Raw genomic sequence first — 19,540 nt, forward strand, 5'->3', positions numbered from 1 at the left:
GACTGTTCAACGAGCTACTAGTTAAAATTTGATAATACATGTGAATAATATACAGGATAATTGATTACAGTGTAAAAGCATGAAAGAGCTAGAGCTCCTTCATTGTCAATTGTTTGAGAAATATGTGATATAGTAATAAAAAACGTTTAAAAAAATTAAACTACTACATATTCAATTTATTTATCGATAATCTGTCTGTACAGACTTTATATTGCCGGAAGTTATTGGCCTGTAGATTTCCGACAGAAAAAATGAGTTAATGTAAAATATTTCAGAATGATCATTTTATAAATGAAGTTTGGAAGTAGTTATAAAAACTTTTTGCCGTCAAATGAGGTCAAGACTCACCCTTTTAAAGATTTTACATCTTATTATTATAGTGGACGACGAAGATGATGCCGATGACAGCGACGCGTTGTACGACGATGACGACGAAGCAGACGATCTGGATAAAGTTGGTTCTGATGCCAGCTGCGGAGGAGGAGTGCAGCGACGTGACGTCACGTGCGTGCGTGCTGACGGTCGCTCGCTTCACCCGGCACAGTGCGCCCATGCTCCTATGCCCACGCTCGTGCAGCCTTGTGAGGTAATATTCTTTGCCCATCATCTCATTTACCTTTTTTTCTTTATTTCAAATAGGCACGCCAACAGCAATACATAATATAGGTTAACATTACTTCCTTTTAACATTGTATAAAATTCAATATGTTGCCTATTGTCAGCATACACAGCACTGGCCATAATTACGCTAGCTTATCTTAACAATAATAAGTGAATACTGTAAATAATTTTAAAATGGGTAAACAAGACACGAACAAACTATTATATAATTAATTCATGTTTTTCTTTTTCTTCCTATTCTTTCTTTTCTTCATCACAGGAGTTGTTTGTTTCAGCTAGCTATAACTTGAGAGTCGTCAAGTCGATTGTGAATAGATATCTTCCAGGCAAGCAAGTACCGTTTCAGATCACGTCATCGCTTAACATCAGACGAGACAGTGGTCAAATACTTTGTTTATAACCAAAAAATACTTCCAAACAATTATACCCGCAGTGGTACTGCACCCTTGCTGATAAAGTAAATAAAAACAAAAAACGAATCCTATTTCATTAGAAAACAAGCAGTATATTTGAAGTTATTTGAGATAATATATTTTTTTCACTTCATAAGGAAAAGATACTCCACTCCTGAACGTTGTGGTCTGGGTGGCCTTATTAATAATATTACTATTCCAGGTTCCATGTCCGCGTGACTGCGAAGTCGGTGAGTGGGGCGAATGGGGTGCCTGCCAACCAATTGACGGATGTCCACTTTATCCCGTTCAAGAGCTAACTGCTACTGGTAAGAATCTCGAATACTATATAGACCGTGATTAGAAATAGACATAAAAACTGGAAAGCTTGACTGTATAAGATATGGTACGCCCTCTACAAAAATCATTGGTTTCAGAAATATTAAATAACGTAATGCCATTATTGAAAGAAGAAGCGTTTCCGGATTACTATATATTAAAATTAATTATTTTATTATTATTGTTTACTGTCTGTCGTGTTCCGATAGAAAACATAATATATTGTTACATATATTAGAGTGGTCACTTTATAAATGATGATTAAAAATACATGTAAAAGAACTGAATTGCCAATCATACTTTATATTTTTTATCTGTATCATAACCAAAAATTATGTATATTCTAGTGAGGTTTGTGCACATAAAAAATTCTCTTGCTTAATATAAGATATCTTAATATCTGAGCTACTTACTATATAATTGTGTACGTTATTTAAATAGCTTTAATAGGATTATTTTTCACCGACTCTACCTTCTAATCGGTTGTCGGATCTGTATAAATTCTGCAATGATTTCTAAAACATAGGTTGTTGTCTTATAATAATTAGTAAGGTGTACTTCAATATTATATACAATTATGAATATTTTGGCATCTTTAGAAATACCGTACTTTTTACGCTTAAACACGTTTTTATAAATAATATTTAATTATAATATTTCATACGGAGTATATTTCCCGGTATTCAAATTCACGACAAACAGTCCTATAACTGTCCTTGTCTAATAAAACTCCCCTCAAGCTAGGAGTAATAGTCGCTAATAATTTTAGGGTACAGCGTGAGACGTCGCCGCGTGACGTCAGCGGAATCTGGCGGCGGTGCGAACTGCCCTCCCCTGGAAGAAAAACGCACGTGCACGATGCCTCGCTGCGCGTCGTGGAAGGCGTTACCGTGGGGACCATGCGTGCTTAGCCAGCCCCACACCACGTGCGGCCCAGGTAGACGCATGCGGGAACTGCGCTGCGTAGGACATGATGGAGTAAGTCCAGTTTGTGGCTATGCAGTAAAAGTATATATCAAGCATTTACCACTTTTCCATGTTTTTCTAGAATATGTGAACTTCATTGGACACCACTGGTAAATCGACAAGGGCCAGTACCTAATATCAAGTCCAACGTCTAAAGCTAAAACGACGGATAGTGAGGAAGATTGATTGAAGATTTATAAGATTTAGCATAGCACTTCTTATTTGCCTACCGATGACTCATTACTCAACTGTAAACCGACAAATAAAAAAAAAGATTTGTATAAAAGTTGGAATCAAAATTGAGGAAATCCGTAGATGAACAAAAGTAATTAGCATAGCCCAGCGGATTGGGAAATTTAAGTGGGAGTAGTCACATAGCGCGACGGCCTCTGGGACCTTAAGTTTCTGGAGTAAAGACCCACCAACACCACCCAGGACGCCCCAAAAAGATGCACAAATAACTTTGTTTAGGTCGTCGAAAAATAGTCGATGCGGGCTGTTTTATTTTAGCTGTTATTGGAAATCTATGGAGTTAACCCATGTTAAACGTTTTACAGCTGAAATGGTGAAGATGATATAATTCTCCTATATTCATTCGACTGCTGTTATGTTTATATCAGCCGATAGACGCCCACTGCAAGGCATAAAACCGCCTCCGAAAATCGCCACGATGCCTGCATCCTTCGACTTACCCCAAACTTAACTATGTGGTCAGTCCAGCTAGTGAGTGGACTCACCCATGCCACGTCTTTCGGTTCGCGATTGCCACTCGAAAACCTTTCAGCCCCAGCGGTCATCGGTTATACGAGCGATTCCACGTCCATTGCTACTTTGGACGAGCAATTCTTCGAGCTAACTCGGTGACTTTGGTTCTTTGGTTAATCTACCCATATGCGATTATATATCGCAACGAAGCTCCGAGCATATCCCTCTCCATTGCTTTTTGGGCGACCTTGAGCCTTCCCATAAGGCCCATTGTAAGCAATAGCGTTGCGGATCCGTAGGTATATCTGTATCCAATCGACAAATTGATTCAAAGATAAATGGTATTTATCCAGAAAGAAGCTCAGCGGGCTTGGTGCAGTGGAAGCAGTACCCCGGCGCGAAGCGAACGGTGCCGCATCGCTTGCCCTGGGGATTGCGTAGTGTCGTCGTGGTCTGCTTGGTCGCCGTGCACGGCTACGTGCGCGGCTCCTTCTCGCCCACGCCCCACCAGGACAAGGACTAGGCAGATCATAGCTCACGCCTCCCCCAGTAAGTTTTACGTCAAACACTAAGCATCTTCATTGTTTGGAACCTCTTAAACTTAACGTCAAATAGTATTTTGTGTGAACTTAACCAAATCCGACATGTTTTTATAACATGTTCATGCATAGTTAGAACATGAAATGCTAACTTTAGGGACTTTCGATCTCTTTTTAAAGCGCTAATAAAATGAGTTTGACAATTATGTGCTTTTCACAGTTTTGTTATACTATACCATAAATACAAAAATACCATAAAAACAATTTAAAAAAAAACACTTTTATATTGTTTTTGGCATAATGAACCGCGTAATGTCTGTTCCTTTGCTTTTTTGTAGATTTAAATGTTTTATTTGTTACATGTTTTGATTTTGCAATTACCTAACAACATTTAGGTTGGTATTTCTTCCACAGAAACGGAATCTCTGTTATCTATGAAACCGTTGATTTTAGAATAAAATATCTGACATCGGATAAGCTACACATTCACACCTTTAAATCATCTACACCTATTTCCAATCATCCTTCATAACACAAATTGTACGACAGACGGCTGGCCGTGTCCTGCAGAAGACCAACTCATACAGAATGAAACATGCAATAACCACGCTTGTGCCACCTACTCCTGGCTGGCCACACCGTGGGGGCCCTGCGAACGTCGCCACCAGGATTACATCCCCGTCACCAATTACACTGACTTACAGGTACTGTACGTTTACCTTATTTTTTGTAAATGTCAAATCCTTTTCTATACAACGCTAAAATCTGTACGTGCTTTCACCTCTTAATAATAATTCAACCAGAGGAAACACTTAGAAGCCACGGGACTTGTCCTGACATTACTTATTTCTCCGGATTGAGACGCCACCAAACTGGTCACTAATGCATACTCTTTGTGTAAGTATAATCCCGAGAGAGGATCTCGGCTTTGGCTATCACTCAAAACACATTAACATTGCCCAGAGAGCTGAACTGCGGCTTGATCAGTTGGTATTATCAGATTTTCGAGAAAAGTACATACTTTGTAAAACTAACGCAGGAAGAAGTAGTGGCGGAAGAAACTCTAGCAACGCTTCTATAGTTAAAAGATGAAAAAATGTCTTGTTAGCTAAGCGTATATAATAGTTAGCTCTGATATCTAAGTCATTAGAAATTAAAATACGAGATTTCTCTTCAGAGATACCACTGAATATAATAAAAACGAAAAACTACTTACATTATAAATTAGCGCGTGAATTAATTCACTGGTTAAATTAATCTTTGTAGGATGCTCAAGGCTTGTGGTGGATGTATATTCGCTGATAAAAATGATGATGATATTGTTATTGCACCAACAAAAAAATTGTGATCAACAATGTATTTCCTTTAAATTTCTCGTTATTATTTATTAATAAAATATTTTTTACGTTTACGACAGGAAGGAGAACCGTACAATGAAAGCGATGAAGAAGAACCCTGTATAGAAGAGGGCCAAATTACCAGAAACGTGATGTGTGTCCAGAACAACGCTGATGTTGTCAGAGATTCTTTGTAAGTTTCATAATTTCATATAGTTAACAAACAATTTGAAATTTAAAGATAATCTAAGAAAAAAATAGTAAGTTTTATTATCTATGTATGGTTTAATGTTATATCAGATGTTCTCCACTACACCGACCTCAATCTCGTCGTGCATGCACGTTGCGATGTCGCCGAGGGTGCAGAGTTGAAGCGTGGATGCCGTGGTCTTCGTGCCCCAATACATGCGGTAAAAATAAAATAACAAAAAAATGCAACAGTCTGAAAAAAAAATTTTGCACATGTGATTACTGCCAATAAACATATACAGAATATTCAAGTAATAAGAGGTGTTATAAAATAAAAAGATGTAATTGATTGAAAAAAAAAAACGAAAATAATAGCAATAAAACCCGACTGGTTCAAATTAACTTCATGATAATTGACATATCCCGCGTACAACAAAATACGAATACATTGTTTTTGCTGTACAAAATATGTAATAACATAGTAATTTTAATATAGCACTCCGTACTAATACAAGTAGTAATCACCACAATCTAAAAACAATCTAGCTACGTCCTTTGTAATATTTTTAGCCTCGGTTGAAATAAAGTAGAGTTATTAGCCATACATTAGGCTATATATCCAGTTATAATCAATATAATAAGCTAAAATAAATCGAAGCATTAACCACACAATAGGCTAAAATAAATCGAGCTATTAGCTTGCAATAAGCTAGAATACATCAAGCTATTAATTATGCAAAAGACTCGAATAAATTAAGCTATTGGCCGATAATTTGTTGTTATTGATGACCCACACAGAACCGGGCAAGCAAGTCCGCGTGCGTACAGTGCACGGCGGTCCAAACTGTGGCCCCGTGCAGGAGGCACGTGACTGCCCAGTGCCACCGTCCTGTCGCTCCAGGGAAGCCATGTGGGTTGCCGGCGAGTGGAGCACCTGCAGACTACCACCAGGCCAGCGCTGCGGTTTGGGCTATCGAGCTAGAAGTAAGGAAAATATTTCACCATTATTATTGTTTAGGTCGGAGGTTCCTAGCCTTTAGTTCTCATAAACCAATTTCAAAATTTACCTGCTTTCGATAGACCTCTTGCAGCTACGTTTCAACCATATTCCCAAAACTCGACTAAAATATGAAAATCATATCTATTTGACTATGGAATATGCAAATTTTAACGAGTAACAGTCGTTGAGCTTCTTGATATCTTATCTGTCCAAATTTGATTGGTTAAGTCGAGCCAAAATTTTAGTTTTGATAAGCAGATAAATTTTCGTAAACCTCCGCTTACGAAATGTGAACCCCCATTCTTCGTCACGACCCCCATTAAGTCTACTGTGGGCCCCTGGATATCCATCTGGACCACTAAGGTTTTGTTTAAATATCCATTGTTGAATACAGGCCTTCAATATTTCACTGACAATCTTTTCTGACAATTTTTTTTGATTAAACACACTCATCACCTAACGTTGCAAAACGGCGATTTTTATCGCACCACATAACATATATTTCCCAAAATAAAACGTGAAACCACCTCGCAGGCATTTGGTGCGGGTCGGATTCCCATCGTGTGGAGGCAGGTGCATGTGCCGGGCAGCTGGTACCGCCTACAGTAGCGACATGCAACGTCACCTGTGAGGACATAGTATCTCTTACGTGTGATACTATTTGTTCAGATCCATTGAAGTGAGTATACAAGAACGTATATATGAAACGGACTTTGTAAGAGATATGTTAAGCTATCATATTATTACTGACAAATCAATCGTAAATAACTTAAAATATAAATTTAATATCATCATTATTCCAGTCTACTTGTTGACATAGGCCTATTGTAAAGATTTCAAATAGCACCTGCTCCTAACTTGCTACTTATAGATCCTAGATTGTTGCCATGCCTCTAACGTCTAATTATTTTCGTTCTCTAATAAAAATTTCTTTATGTTATTAAATAAACTAAATGATAAGCAAATCAATAATCTCAATTTGTTTTAAAATTAAACTATGATTTTCTACTGTGAGGTGTAAACGCAACTGTAATTCATGAAATACTACTGTAGCTTTGACTATTTTATGCAGATAGAGTATTTTTAGCGATCAATGTTAATGAAGGATAACGAAAATTTAACCATTAAGAGAGTGGTAATAGTCAAAAAATCAATTTCTACATTTTTTTATTAAGATCTATATTCCACAGACATTAGCGTCCGCATTTTTGTTTTTACAGTTACGTTCAATATTTTCGAAAAGTTTTTTTGCTCACGTTTTTGCACGATACAATGTTTGTCTCTTAAACTATTTACTAACTTAAATCGTAAACTTTTCAAAACTAAGTTGAACTACGTCATGTGAATGTAAATATAATTAAAAAAAAAAACTACGAAAAGTCTATAGAAAAATGACAATTCTGTTTGCAGGTACCTTGATGCATCTGACCCTAACGTCCCAAACTGCGTTTGCAAAACAGTTTCTTTGGAGTTGCTACCTGCAGATTCCGACTGCATTTTACCACCAGGGTAAGTTTCAGTATCTCAAGCATCTAATTATTTCCTATTATTAATGACAACAGTTATCTATAAAGTTAAAGCATCTATCTAAATAATTAATTATATAGTTTTAATCGCCAAATAATCTCTTTTCTTCCAAAACGAAAGTATGATTTTCTACACAGCGCACATACATGTCAATAAGCGTTACTTCCTTAGCTTAAATCTTAATTAAAAACGTTACAGACTCGAATGCGGCGAAGGGAGGGCATTGAGAGCAGCACGTTGTCTAGCTAAAGGTCGAGATGTACCGATGGACGTTTGCAAGAAATATCATCCTCTTACTGGTAATTATTAATTGCACCTAGATCATCTTCATTGTTTTAGACTAAGGACGTCCGCCGTTTGCAAGTACCCCTCTTCCATCGTCTTCTTAATACTTTCATTCGTTTGCGGGTCTCCTTGTAGAATAACTCCAAGCTTAGCCGTCTATATGGTAGTTCAGCGACTGTAAGGTCACCAAAGGGTAGTAAAAAGGCTAACAATTCTCTAAACAGTGCACGATTCAAAATCGAGCTTTCACTTTTATACTATTTATAGGCCCTCGCCGAGTCCGAGAAGCGTCAACGGATGGGTTCGCTTACGACGAGGAGTTTCCAGCCCTAGTTCGTGGCGCTTGCAGTGTGCGATGCGCCCGAGACTGTGCTGCCGGACCCTGGGCGCCATGGGGAGCTTGCTCGGCTGAGCCTGGCTCCAGAGCCGCATTCCGATTTAGAACTAGGTAAGTAACAACCAAGATCACCGACGTAGCACGAATAATTGCTGGGCACAACGCTCGTGTAACTGACGGTTGGGGTTGAAAGTCTCTCTAGTGGCGGTCACGATCCGGTACACGCGGCATGAGTAGGCCTCACACTAGGTGGAAAGGCGACATAGTTAATTTCAGCGGAAGTCACTGGCAGTGGAAGACTGGCCGTCGTAGCGAAATTGTAGGAAGCCTATGCCTTGCAGTGGACGTTCATCCGAAGAAGAAGTAAAAATCTTACAAACTTCTTTGGTGGCAATAGTTTATTAGTAAAACTGCGACTTTATTTTGAGAGCATGGTAGTTATTCTTAGTAATTTTCTAGAAAAGGAATTAAAATAATATGTAAAAATATTTAAAAATTTACTTATAAAAAATACAAAATAATAGATGTTAAATTACTATAAATATAACATTTTTATTGTTATTAAAATTCCTTACCTGTGGTCGGCAATCAATAGTATTACCTTCCAAAAATTGTAAGAGAGAGTGGCACATTTTCGTGGCAAATGAGTAAAAAAATATTTGCTTTAAAAATAATCAGGAGGCATAATAATTAAGGTTTTTTACGAAACACAATAATAAAAGAAGATAAAAACAAATTAGCACTGATATGATCACCGCTGTAATTCTTTCCTTCTGTAAGAAAATTTATCTTTCAATACAACGATTTTTATCTCAGACATAAGAGGTTCATTGGGGAATATATTTACTATAGGACTTGTTAGAAGAACCCTGCATCCAGCGTCTTCTGAAAAACTTAATAACCCAATGGATTCAGGCGTTATTTTGCGGAAGTCCATCCTAAGTAAGAAAAGGACCAAAATATAGCTACTTCCGCCATGCAGCAGTAGTCGTGCAATAAAGTGCACCGCCCGCCAGCCCACTGATGAATGCGCATGCGGCAAACAATGCGAATTACACAACTACCACCGCTAAATCACTCAAGGTGTTTCACTCCTCCTCGGGGCATCCTCAGGAGTAATGTTACAGCGGTGCACTTTATTGCACGACTACTGCTGCATGGCGGAAGTAGCTATATTTTGGTCCTTTTGAAACTTAATAATTTCGTTCGTCCGTCTTATGAGGAAACATCGGAATTTGCGCTTGTCGGGTCGTAGTCTCCATTGCACAACTCAGGTCAACAACTTAAGGCCTATATGGCCTATTTACTCTCATCGTCACTTCAACGTGCCAATCTGCTCGACTATAGCAGAAACTTTTGTTCGTGATCTCGTCGCCAGTCCGTAATCTACACCTAAGAACCACTAAGCCCCAATAATTGAATTTTTCGTATAATGGTTACCCAAAACAGTATATGCCTAATTTAGGAACTTCTGCGAAGTAATAATATACTTGTCAATAATTACTTTAATTGCTAACGATAGTGTTATATTAAGCTTATTATACTTCCGTTGCAGGGAAGTAATAGAAGAAGGCTCGGCGGGTGGCAGAGAGTGTGGCGCGACGCTGCAACGCGCGAGTTGTCTGATCCCGGAGCCGATGTGGGTGGTCGGCGAGTGGTCAGTCTGTGCTCCACGCCAGGCACTGTGTGGGCGGGCGATCATCAACCGGACTGTTGTGTTAGTACATATACACTCAGGCATAAAAGATCCTAATGAAGTTACCTAAATTCCTCACACCTTGCACTGTTCTGTCTGTAATACAGTTGTCAAGACTCGAACAACGTGAAGTTAGAGGAAACAGAGTGCCTGGTGAGTGGTGCCGGGCAACCGCCTGCTCGAGAGGCCACTTGTCGTGCGCCCTGCCCCGCAGACTGCGTGGTCAGCGCCTGGTCTGAATGGAGTCCTTGCGAACAGGTGAACGCACAATCATTACTTATACATAAAAAAATAAAATCTTGAATTTTACGTTGTTAAATTACAAAGAAAATCTTATGTCAAGTTATTTATACGTAATCTGATGTTATTTGTTAGTATTCATTGTAACGAAATAATTTTCATAAATATTTTATTTTATGACAACATGATAAATGTAATTGCGTTCTATCATATTTGTTCCAAGGCGTTAAATATAGTTTTAAGTTTATAATTTACTCTAAAAATTTTGAAATTATTATTGTCTTTCTCTTTTTATAGAGATAGCAGATCTCAGATATCAGATAGAAACAGCATTCGTCATCATTTTTAAAATAAAATTCAACAATATTATGTTATATGGAAATCATTATAAATTTCTAAACTATTTTCTGCAAGAGAACCTTCATCCAGAATTAACAGATACCTCATAGTTCCAAAGTCAATCTATTTTTAAAAATTTAACATATCTTGTTTTTTCTAATAAGAAAAACACATGAATAATTTAACACAAGTTTTTGATTAAAATATAACAATTAAAAATTTTTCAAAGTATAACAACAATACATACAACTAATTTCTTAGTCATTTTTAAAACAAATTGATATACGTAATACATCCTCTGCTGTATATTCATTTTTTCTCACAAAAAGTTGTGTTTAAATAACATAGCATTAACAAAATCAGTTTTGGATTATATATTATATAAATAGCTAGGTAACCGATTTCAGTTCCTAATGATCAATGTAAACCACTTTGGGAATCTGTAGTATATATTTATTAATATTTATAGTTATTAATTTAATGGAATTAAATGTAGGTAAAGATACACATGTATGTACATACTTCTAAACAAGATATTTCCACCCATATACCGACTCATCTCAATGGCTCAAGAACCATGAGGCTCAAAAACTTGGAATTTAATAGTAATATTTATTTTGCCAAGTATAAGTTATTTATTTCACAAAGTTCCTTCGGCGAGGGGGTTCCTTAAAAATGATTTTTGGTTAGCCTATTGTACCTTAATTTTATTGCTCGCTATAAAGCTTAATAAATAAATGAAATGTACAGACAAAGTGGGGAGGAAGACGCGACCGCACACGAGTGGTGCTGCGACCTGCTGATGATGACGGTGCACCGTGCCCACACCTGGTAGGGGCCGAGCCATGCGCGCCCCACACTTACTCCTGGCACGTCGCACCGTGGGACGACTGCCAGCCTCTAGGTAAAATAAGGACAAAACCCTTTAAACTCAGTTCCTTAACATAGTGCTAAGGTTTTTGCCTGTCGATAAAGAGGCATTGGATTTAACGTGATAGCCACACGAAGTGGTCATTAGTTGCTGCTCCATAACAGTGATGCCAAGAGAGGTCCAACTTACCCGGGACATTCTCTTGCATACTACTAATTAGAACCGGCAGGTTTCATAGGAAATTCTACTGTTCCTCCAAAGATACCAAAGGTTATCACCACGGATTTCCATCATCATTTTGTGGTTGGGTATCCTACATAAACTGGTAACCCCTTACTAAAAGAAAAACCTTTGCACCTGTAAGCGCTGAGAGACATCGGCGCTTTCGTTGATCATGGTATTCCTCCCACAGATACTAAGAACCACCACAGAGCAAGTTTTCATAATGCTATCAACTAATAGACTCCCACTGCAAGCCATAGGCCTCCTTTAAAGATCGCCACGATGACCGGTCTTCGGTTCCAACTACTTTGACTACGTCGTTGGTTCACGTAGTGAGAAGTTTTAGAGGGTAGATATTCCACATAACCTTGTCCTTCTCTTAAAAGAAGGTAAAGGGGTAAAATAATGAAGATTAACGTGAAACGATAAGATTTTCAATTCTTTAAAATGACAATACTATCTGAGTTCATGTCAGTGATGGATATAAGCTCCCGTCAAACATTTTCAATAGTACCAGTTGAAAGCCCGCATACAGTCTTCCAACGACCTTAGCAAAGTCGTCTACCTAGGCAGACGTTCTATGCCGCGCTTAACGATACATTATCGCTATTGCTAAATTCTATAAAATGGTGACTATATATAACATTCCTGTAAGTAAAATTTATTTAAATATTTCAGGCGGATCCCCATGTGGTGAAGGTACAAAGAAGAGAGCAGTACGATGCTTGCGTAGTGATGGAGCCTTCGTTAACGAGTCCTTCTGTCCTGTAAGTTTTTTTTACTAATAATTTATTAAGAAACTTGAATATAACTTAAATCATGTTAAAGGTAACTTTGTCATAATAATTAATTCTTTTTATTTTTATTATTTATGACGCCCTGGAAAACACTGAAGCTGGTGGCAACACGAAGTGATCGCATCTACTAATAACTATTTTCGATTTAGTTATAAAAACACCCAACTCTTTTTTTCGTTCCTTATAAAAGCGTGCCAAAAAATCGTGTAAAAATACAAATTACTCATGGTTTATGGGACATATCCACTACATTAAAAAATCGTATAAAATGAAAAAACTTTTCCTTAAAAGCAGCATAAAAGATGTAAAAGTAAAATTCATAGTACATGAGCAATTATAAAACGACAATAATTTATTTTTAATTAATGAACAGTGAAAATTCAATCCATACGTGCAAGCTATTTACAAATACAAATTAAAATTTTAAATAAGAATCAATTTTGTAACTATTCATTGCTACTTGATATCGAGCGTGCTCAATTACGTTTATTACGGACTAGACAAAAAATGCTATCATCGGTATAAACGTCAGATAAGCGGACGTCATAACTGTTGGGTTTAAAGAGCATCGTATTCCTCAACTGTATTTCGTTACTGTATAAATAAGATTCTGTAGGCAGAGTCAAAATTAGAATTACTTTTTTTAAATATTCGTGTTATAACAAAACATTTGTGTGAGAAAGGGTTATTATTGTTATTAGTTAACCACGTTATTTCAAGAAAATAATTGCGTGTTTATTTATTATATAAAATTAATATTGAGTGATGATTTACGTTTTACACGACTATACAGAACGTGACCGCGACGGAGGCGCGCGAGTCGTGGTGCTACGTGCCGTGCGGCGTGGACTGCGAGCTGAGCGAGTGGGGCTCCTGGGACACTTCGGCCTGCGCCTGCGGAGACGCCACCGTAGCGCGACACATGCGCCGTACCAGGTGTGAACACCATACGCTCTTTCCACTTGCTTTGATTCAGAAACACAATGTACAATCGAGCTAAAATATGTACATATTACACATACAATTTTCTCCTCTCTATATATATATATATGTTTGGGATAGGATTATCCGAATGGCATTAGCTGATTCAGCGGGTTCATGTGATCAGGACGCAAAGAGCCCCAACCCAAAAATCTCTTTTAAGATAGTGAAGCTCGCGGGCTCCCGCAAGAGCTTCAGTCAGGAAATCTATCACTTCAATGAACAATACATAAGTATCTAGGCTGAAGTGTCCCCACCAGTGTACCAGGCTTCGACAATGTCATCCACCTCTCGTGGTCTTCTACTGCCATGGTAGAGTATTTTTTGACCACACTTCTAAGGTCGTCCGTTCATCTGAAAGGATATAAAACATGTGAAGAAATTCAATAGTACATGATAAGTAAGAAAAATAAGCTTCATTTGAAACACTCTACTACACAGCTTAAATCCAAAAAGGTGTAGCTTTTATGAAGGTATCAATTCGTCCAAAATCTACAGCGTCGCTTACTACTTCTATTTTTTTGTATTGTGTTTCGTTGTGACATTTTTAATAGTATTATAATGTTAATAGGCAACGCCTGACCGCAGCCGTCTGGCCTGGTCGTGCATGTCCACCAACAGAACAGAGGGCACCTTGTCCTCGGGAGCCGTGCTTGAGACTTGTGGCCAGACCTTCTCTTGGATGTCATGTGCAGGTACCCAACATCTTTCACCTGGAAGCTTATCAGCTTCCTCGTTAACTGTATTAATGTAGAAAACCAGCGCTATTATTTAGTGCATTTTAATTTTAATTAAAATATATAAATCATAAAATTTAACGAACCAAAAAGATGGTATTTGTGAATATTCCCTTTAAAATATTATTTATAGTTGATTTTATTTTTTTATGAAGTATCAAAACGGCGCGGTCCCTCTTGTGTTGGTTTGATTCTCTAATAATAAGTTTTAAAACATGATTTCAGTCTTCCTACTGTCAAAAGTGTTATGTTAATTTAATGTCTTGATAATAATCAGGTTATAGGTCATAAACAGGTTGTCTAGTTCGTTTCCTGTAATACTTTAGTAATAATGAGAATGTTTTATAATAATGCCCACATGTACCATAAAACAAGTATATCTTTCCTATATTACCTACTAGCATACAGTTTTTTATTTTGATTTATATCAAATGTTGGATAGCTTGGAACATTGTTTTAGATTACTTTGTGGTTTGTATGGGAAAATAAGTGTTGTTTCTATTATTTTCCTCGCAATTTTTAATTTTTTTTCCGTTATAACACCAACTTTACTCCACTTTCGAACATCCACAGACTTCGACTGGCGAAGAGGCTGATAACACTTGCGGGTGGGGTGTGAAAGTGTCCCATGCTCGCTGCGAGCTCAGCGGGACCGGAGACTCCACCGACGCCTTCCTGGAGCCATGGCGTTGTGCCATGGCCCTGCCTGGTCGCATCGCCGCCCCGCCATTGCATTACCAAGTAATAATTGTTTCCATAACCAGAATTATACGTAAAAATTGCCATGCACGTCAGACCCACTCTTCTCCGATATATAATTTTAATATAACTCTTGATGATAATGTTGTTAATACAATATTAAGAGGGTAGTTTTTATCTACTTTAAATAATTAAAATTGTATTTTGTGCGATAAATATATGTAAATAAATATTTCTGAATTTTATTTTTAAGGAGGACGAAACGTGCGAGGTGGAATGCGGATGCAAGGAGTCTGAACTGGGGCAGCCGGGGCCGTGGGGCTCTTGGGGTCCGTGCCGTGGCGGTGCACGTTCACGCACACGCCAGCTGCTCGTACCACCTTCAAAGCCCTGCAGGACCTCCTCTAGGTGAATACAGTTACACATGCCATAGAACTTCCATTTCTTAGCTTCAAACCTAAAAAATGTAAATCATTTATTAGTTCTTATTTGATCGAAATGTGTGGAGCATCGGTAAGTCATTTACATGATTGATAATAAAATGTAAACATTGTTAAATTTCATTTTAAACGAGCAACTGTTTGTTTTTAGCCGACTCTTCTCTTTTTTTTATCAAACGTTTAATCAAGATTTGCATAATCTATGCTCGATGAAAAAGGATACTCTTAATCAACGTTTTGTGTTAGTTAATGCTAGTAAAAAAATTATGAATGCAATATTCATGCAATAATTATGAGCCTAAGTTCATCCATTGCCGAAGGTAGACCTTCATTTCGGCTTTTCAACCTGTGCGATGTCTCCTCTTCTCAAACATTTTTCTGGGCGCTTGAAACATAATATCTATTCTATCTATTCCTTTAGTCTCCTACTTAGTCTTGCCATATAAATTGTTACAAAAAAATACTGTACGTAATATTTATTACTTTTACAGTGTGTTTAGTTTAATACATTAATATAAAACCAATAGAATATGTATAAAAGTTATTCGAAGTGGTCTCCATTGACAGCGATACAATACTTTAAACATTGAGGTCAGTTATCAATAGCAGCACGCACTCTTTCTATGGGAAATTTTTTACTACCAAGTATGGATTGTTTTAGGGACTCCAAATTATTTTGACGTTTAGAGTAAGCCTTACTCTCTAAACCATAATCCAGTGAACTTTTATAAGAACTGTATGATGACCAGTATTCAGTTCTGATGAAATCCAGAAGGTTCGTTCCCATTTATAAACTGAAATTTTTATTAACTGCCAAATAACTATAACAACGCAGCCGTTTAAATTTTTATTCCGTTCATTTAATACTTTTGGTATTATCTGACTTTACAAGCCAGGCAAACAGTTATTTCAACGATTACTTTTTATTTTATTTACTTTACAAGACTGGTTATGCCCGGTAAAGTGGTTAGTTAAGCTAAGTTAATTACAATTTGGGATATAATATAATAATAAAGCTTTATTTCAGTCCTTACAAATAACTTAAAGTTAATAATTTACCTTAAATTTGTATGGACCCCCTCAGAGTAAAAGCCTACTCCAAAGCTTTCCTTTTATCAATATCTATGGCAACTTGGAGCCACCGATGACCTGCTATAGCCACAGTCTCCATAGCCCGTCTGGCATTAAGTCTGCCTCTCACTCTGATACCTTGTGGTCCCGTCTATTTTATAAATCTTTGTGTCTCCTGTTATCAGGTTATCTGGTATTTCGGATATTACAAGAATAAAAAGAATATTATTATTATGTTATAAAGATATGTCACAATCGAGTGGGCCAACTGCACTGGATCTCCAGACGAGATCCCGGACCTGCTGGCGGTGGAACGAGATGACAAGCCGCGCCGCGCCTGGCTCGAGCGTGATAATTATCACGACGGATACATTGGTAACAACTTCGTTAACTTATTACAACATATCATCATCATCATCATCAATTTCAGCTGTATTACATCCACTCCTGAACATAAGCCTTTGCCGTGGACTTCCATTTGTGGGCGGCGGTCGTCCTACGTTTCCCTACGGACGTCCTAATTTTGCTGTCCATGATTTCCACTTCAGAACCTAAAGACTTCAACAGCCATGTTCTGCTCACTATCTACCTCACTAATTCTTCAAGTTACCAATCCCCTTAGCAATATTGGTTACTAACTTCTATGAATCTCGATCTTCGATCTCATAGAGAAATATCGACAATAGCCTTCGTCGTTTCTCATGGTTCCATCACCACATATATACCCATATTTAAAACAAAAATAGTTTCGCATATATCACCTGATGCTACAGTGAACTGTTAATATCCTAATCCATTGACGAGTTGAAAAGGAATGTTTTCTTGATTTTTTTTTGACTGGCAATTTGTTTTATGTTTTTGCCGGTAAGTGATCAGCATAATCCTTACAAAGTCCCTTTTTAACAACTAATTAGTATTCTGTGCTCAAAATAATTATTTAATTTCACACTAAAATGTAACAATAGTCCCCGAAGTAAAAAGATATCTCTTGTTACATATTTCCTCCCCCAAAAAAGATTCTTGTAAATATAAGGGAGGTCTCATGAGCCCATAATAGCACACACACTACTTAACAAGTAAAATCATTAAAAATTTATGACATTCATAAATTCAATTACTATATATGCGAGTTGCCAACTCGGTGAAAATATACAATCAATCTCTATGATGATTACAGAGGGAAGCAGTTCCGTTTTAGCCATCGTGTGGACGGCAACAATCGTGTTGAGTTTTTACGGCGCGTTCATGATATACCGCGGGCTTATCAGGTATTTATTTTCGTCTACAATGATATTATTACTTTTAATGTCAAGATTTGATATCTGTCTTTGTTTATATTTGGTTTTATTTTAATGAAATTATAGATCATAGACCAAGGACACCTTGTCTGTTTTAGAATAAAACGATATAGTAAATTTAAAGTAACATTACATGGATTAGCTTACTGTAGTCCATTTGCTTTAAGAATATTATGAATCGACATTGTTTTCCTATCTAACCACATTCTGTTAAATCATCACTAATTAGCTAAATGGTGTGAATGTATAGTAATTAGATAAATTACTAATTATTATTTATTCTTGACAGTTTTAAGACAATAATATAACAATAAATTTAAATAAACCACAACATATATTTTTGTTAATTGTTATTAATCTTTTTACAATTTTAAAAACAGATGCCTGAGAAGCAGAAAACTGAAAACCATCACAAAAGTGTAAGGCGGCTATCTTTACTCTAAAACCACGCCAAGGCCGGTTAAATACATTTAACATCGTCTCATGGATACGAACGTCTCGAATTTTAATTTAAATAAGGAACTGTTAGTTATTCGTTACTTTATCTATTTGTAATGTTTTTGTTATCTCTATAACCAGCCAGGTTTATTAACAATTTTCAAATACATTTAAAACATCATATATTCAGTGATCGTATTATTTCTACGCTCGAATGATACAAAACTTTTACATGGTATTCTTATAGAAAATTATTATTACGGAAAAACAAATTTTGTAGTGTTAAAATGTTTATGAGTTTTTTTACTAACCAGCTAATGTTATTTATATAAACGGAATTTATTAAATTATGGCAACACTTTTTAATCATAGTAGATTCATTAAACCTGGCAATTTATATGTTGATTTAATGTTACCAAAGAAAAACCGATGTTCAACATCAACTGCATGAATATAATTGTTATTTTTATCGTTTGTATATTATTAAATATGCTTCATCAAACGCTAAGTCTGTTATAATATAAATAATGTAATAATCTCATTTAGAAATAAATGGTTTACTTTGTACCAGAAAAAAAAACTTCACTTGCTTTTTTTTAAGGCAAAGGCAACATGATCATACGGACTAGCCGCTATAAATGTCATGTGTGAATAATATTGTCAGTTTTTAAAATCTCTAGTCTTTTTTAATAGTCCCATGGTAATTAAAAAATAGAATTAAATATTGAATCTATTTATTATAAACAAAGTTTTGTTTGTTACGGTACACCATCAGTTAGTTTCGATTATATGTGCACATGTATAATATTAATGTCAAGTTATAGCCAGCAATCAGTCTGTCCGCAGAAGTGCTTCCATGTTTTTACTACGTACCATATAGTGCGCTAACATAGTTTTTGGTGGCGCTTTTTGGATGAAGAATTATTACAGACTAGATAGGTTATCGGGGGAAGTAAATAATGATTTAGACCAGGGGTGTCAAACTCAAAAGCTAACTTGAGCCAAACAAACAAAGCTTTATTTTAAGTGAGCCGCAAAAAAATCAAATTTAATGGGAACAATTATTTTATTTTGATTATGTTTTGATACTTGATATCTCTTTTCTGATATTAACCTATTTCGAAAGAAATTTTACAGGCAAGTTTGACACCCCTGATTTTTAGACTAATGTGACCTTCGTCTAAGAATGGTTTTAGGGAGTCATATAGTTCTAACCGTTTGTATGTTGAGGTTTGAAACGTAGTTCTAATATGGCGCATTCATTGAAAACAACCGTTTTAATAATGATATTGGATATAGAAAGATTAGCTGAAGAGTTTGTTTAATTTCTTTACTCTGCTGTATTGCAGCAACCCATAGTTACTACTACCTTATCTAGCTAATAATGATTTTTCTTAATCCAACTCGCACAAATATGTAATTAATTCGTAAATATTAATAAAGAATATATCTTACGTAGTAATTGTTAATTCCG

The 19,540-nt window shown here is 36.5% G+C and overlaps 1 protein-coding gene across 1 annotated transcript in view; it reads left to right on the forward strand.

Annotated features, from left to right (window-relative positions):
• Nucleotides 1-18,251, forward strand: part of LOC137932334 (thrombospondin type-1 domain-containing protein 7A-like) — a 78,272-nt gene extending 60,021 nt beyond the window's left edge. The window contains exons 8-30 of the mRNA XM_068775937.1: nucleotides 381-586; nucleotides 1,237-1,342; nucleotides 2,122-2,330; nucleotides 3,377-3,572; nucleotides 4,112-4,266; nucleotides 4,980-5,092; nucleotides 5,200-5,309; nucleotides 5,887-6,072; nucleotides 6,623-6,767; nucleotides 7,499-7,597; nucleotides 7,814-7,914; nucleotides 8,168-8,348; nucleotides 9,793-9,954; nucleotides 10,041-10,191; nucleotides 11,263-11,416; nucleotides 12,284-12,372; nucleotides 13,196-13,338; nucleotides 13,955-14,078; nucleotides 14,694-14,861; nucleotides 15,073-15,227; nucleotides 16,575-16,705; nucleotides 17,508-17,598; nucleotides 18,009-18,251. Coding sequence (XP_068632038.1) covers nucleotides 381-586; nucleotides 1,237-1,342; nucleotides 2,122-2,330; nucleotides 3,377-3,572; nucleotides 4,112-4,266; nucleotides 4,980-5,092; nucleotides 5,200-5,309; nucleotides 5,887-6,072; nucleotides 6,623-6,767; nucleotides 7,499-7,597; nucleotides 7,814-7,914; nucleotides 8,168-8,348; nucleotides 9,793-9,954; nucleotides 10,041-10,191; nucleotides 11,263-11,416; nucleotides 12,284-12,372; nucleotides 13,196-13,338; nucleotides 13,955-14,078; nucleotides 14,694-14,861; nucleotides 15,073-15,227; nucleotides 16,575-16,705; nucleotides 17,508-17,598; nucleotides 18,009-18,051 — 3,218 coding nt within the window. The 3' untranslated portion in view covers nucleotides 18,052-18,251. The remainder of the gene's footprint in view (nucleotides 1-380; nucleotides 587-1,236; nucleotides 1,343-2,121; nucleotides 2,331-3,376; nucleotides 3,573-4,111; nucleotides 4,267-4,979; nucleotides 5,093-5,199; nucleotides 5,310-5,886; nucleotides 6,073-6,622; nucleotides 6,768-7,498; nucleotides 7,598-7,813; nucleotides 7,915-8,167; nucleotides 8,349-9,792; nucleotides 9,955-10,040; nucleotides 10,192-11,262; nucleotides 11,417-12,283; nucleotides 12,373-13,195; nucleotides 13,339-13,954; nucleotides 14,079-14,693; nucleotides 14,862-15,072; nucleotides 15,228-16,574; nucleotides 16,706-17,507; nucleotides 17,599-18,008) is intronic.
• Nucleotides 18,252-19,540: the final 1,289 nt, after the last annotated feature.

Source organism: Battus philenor, unplaced genomic scaffold (assembly GCF_028537555.1).
Source record: "Battus philenor isolate CCGP_79_NKW_IND1 unplaced genomic scaffold, ilBatPhil1.0.hap1 SCAF_9, whole genome shotgun sequence".
NCBI classification, from domain to species: Eukaryota; Metazoa; Arthropoda; class Insecta; order Lepidoptera; family Papilionidae; genus Battus; species Battus philenor.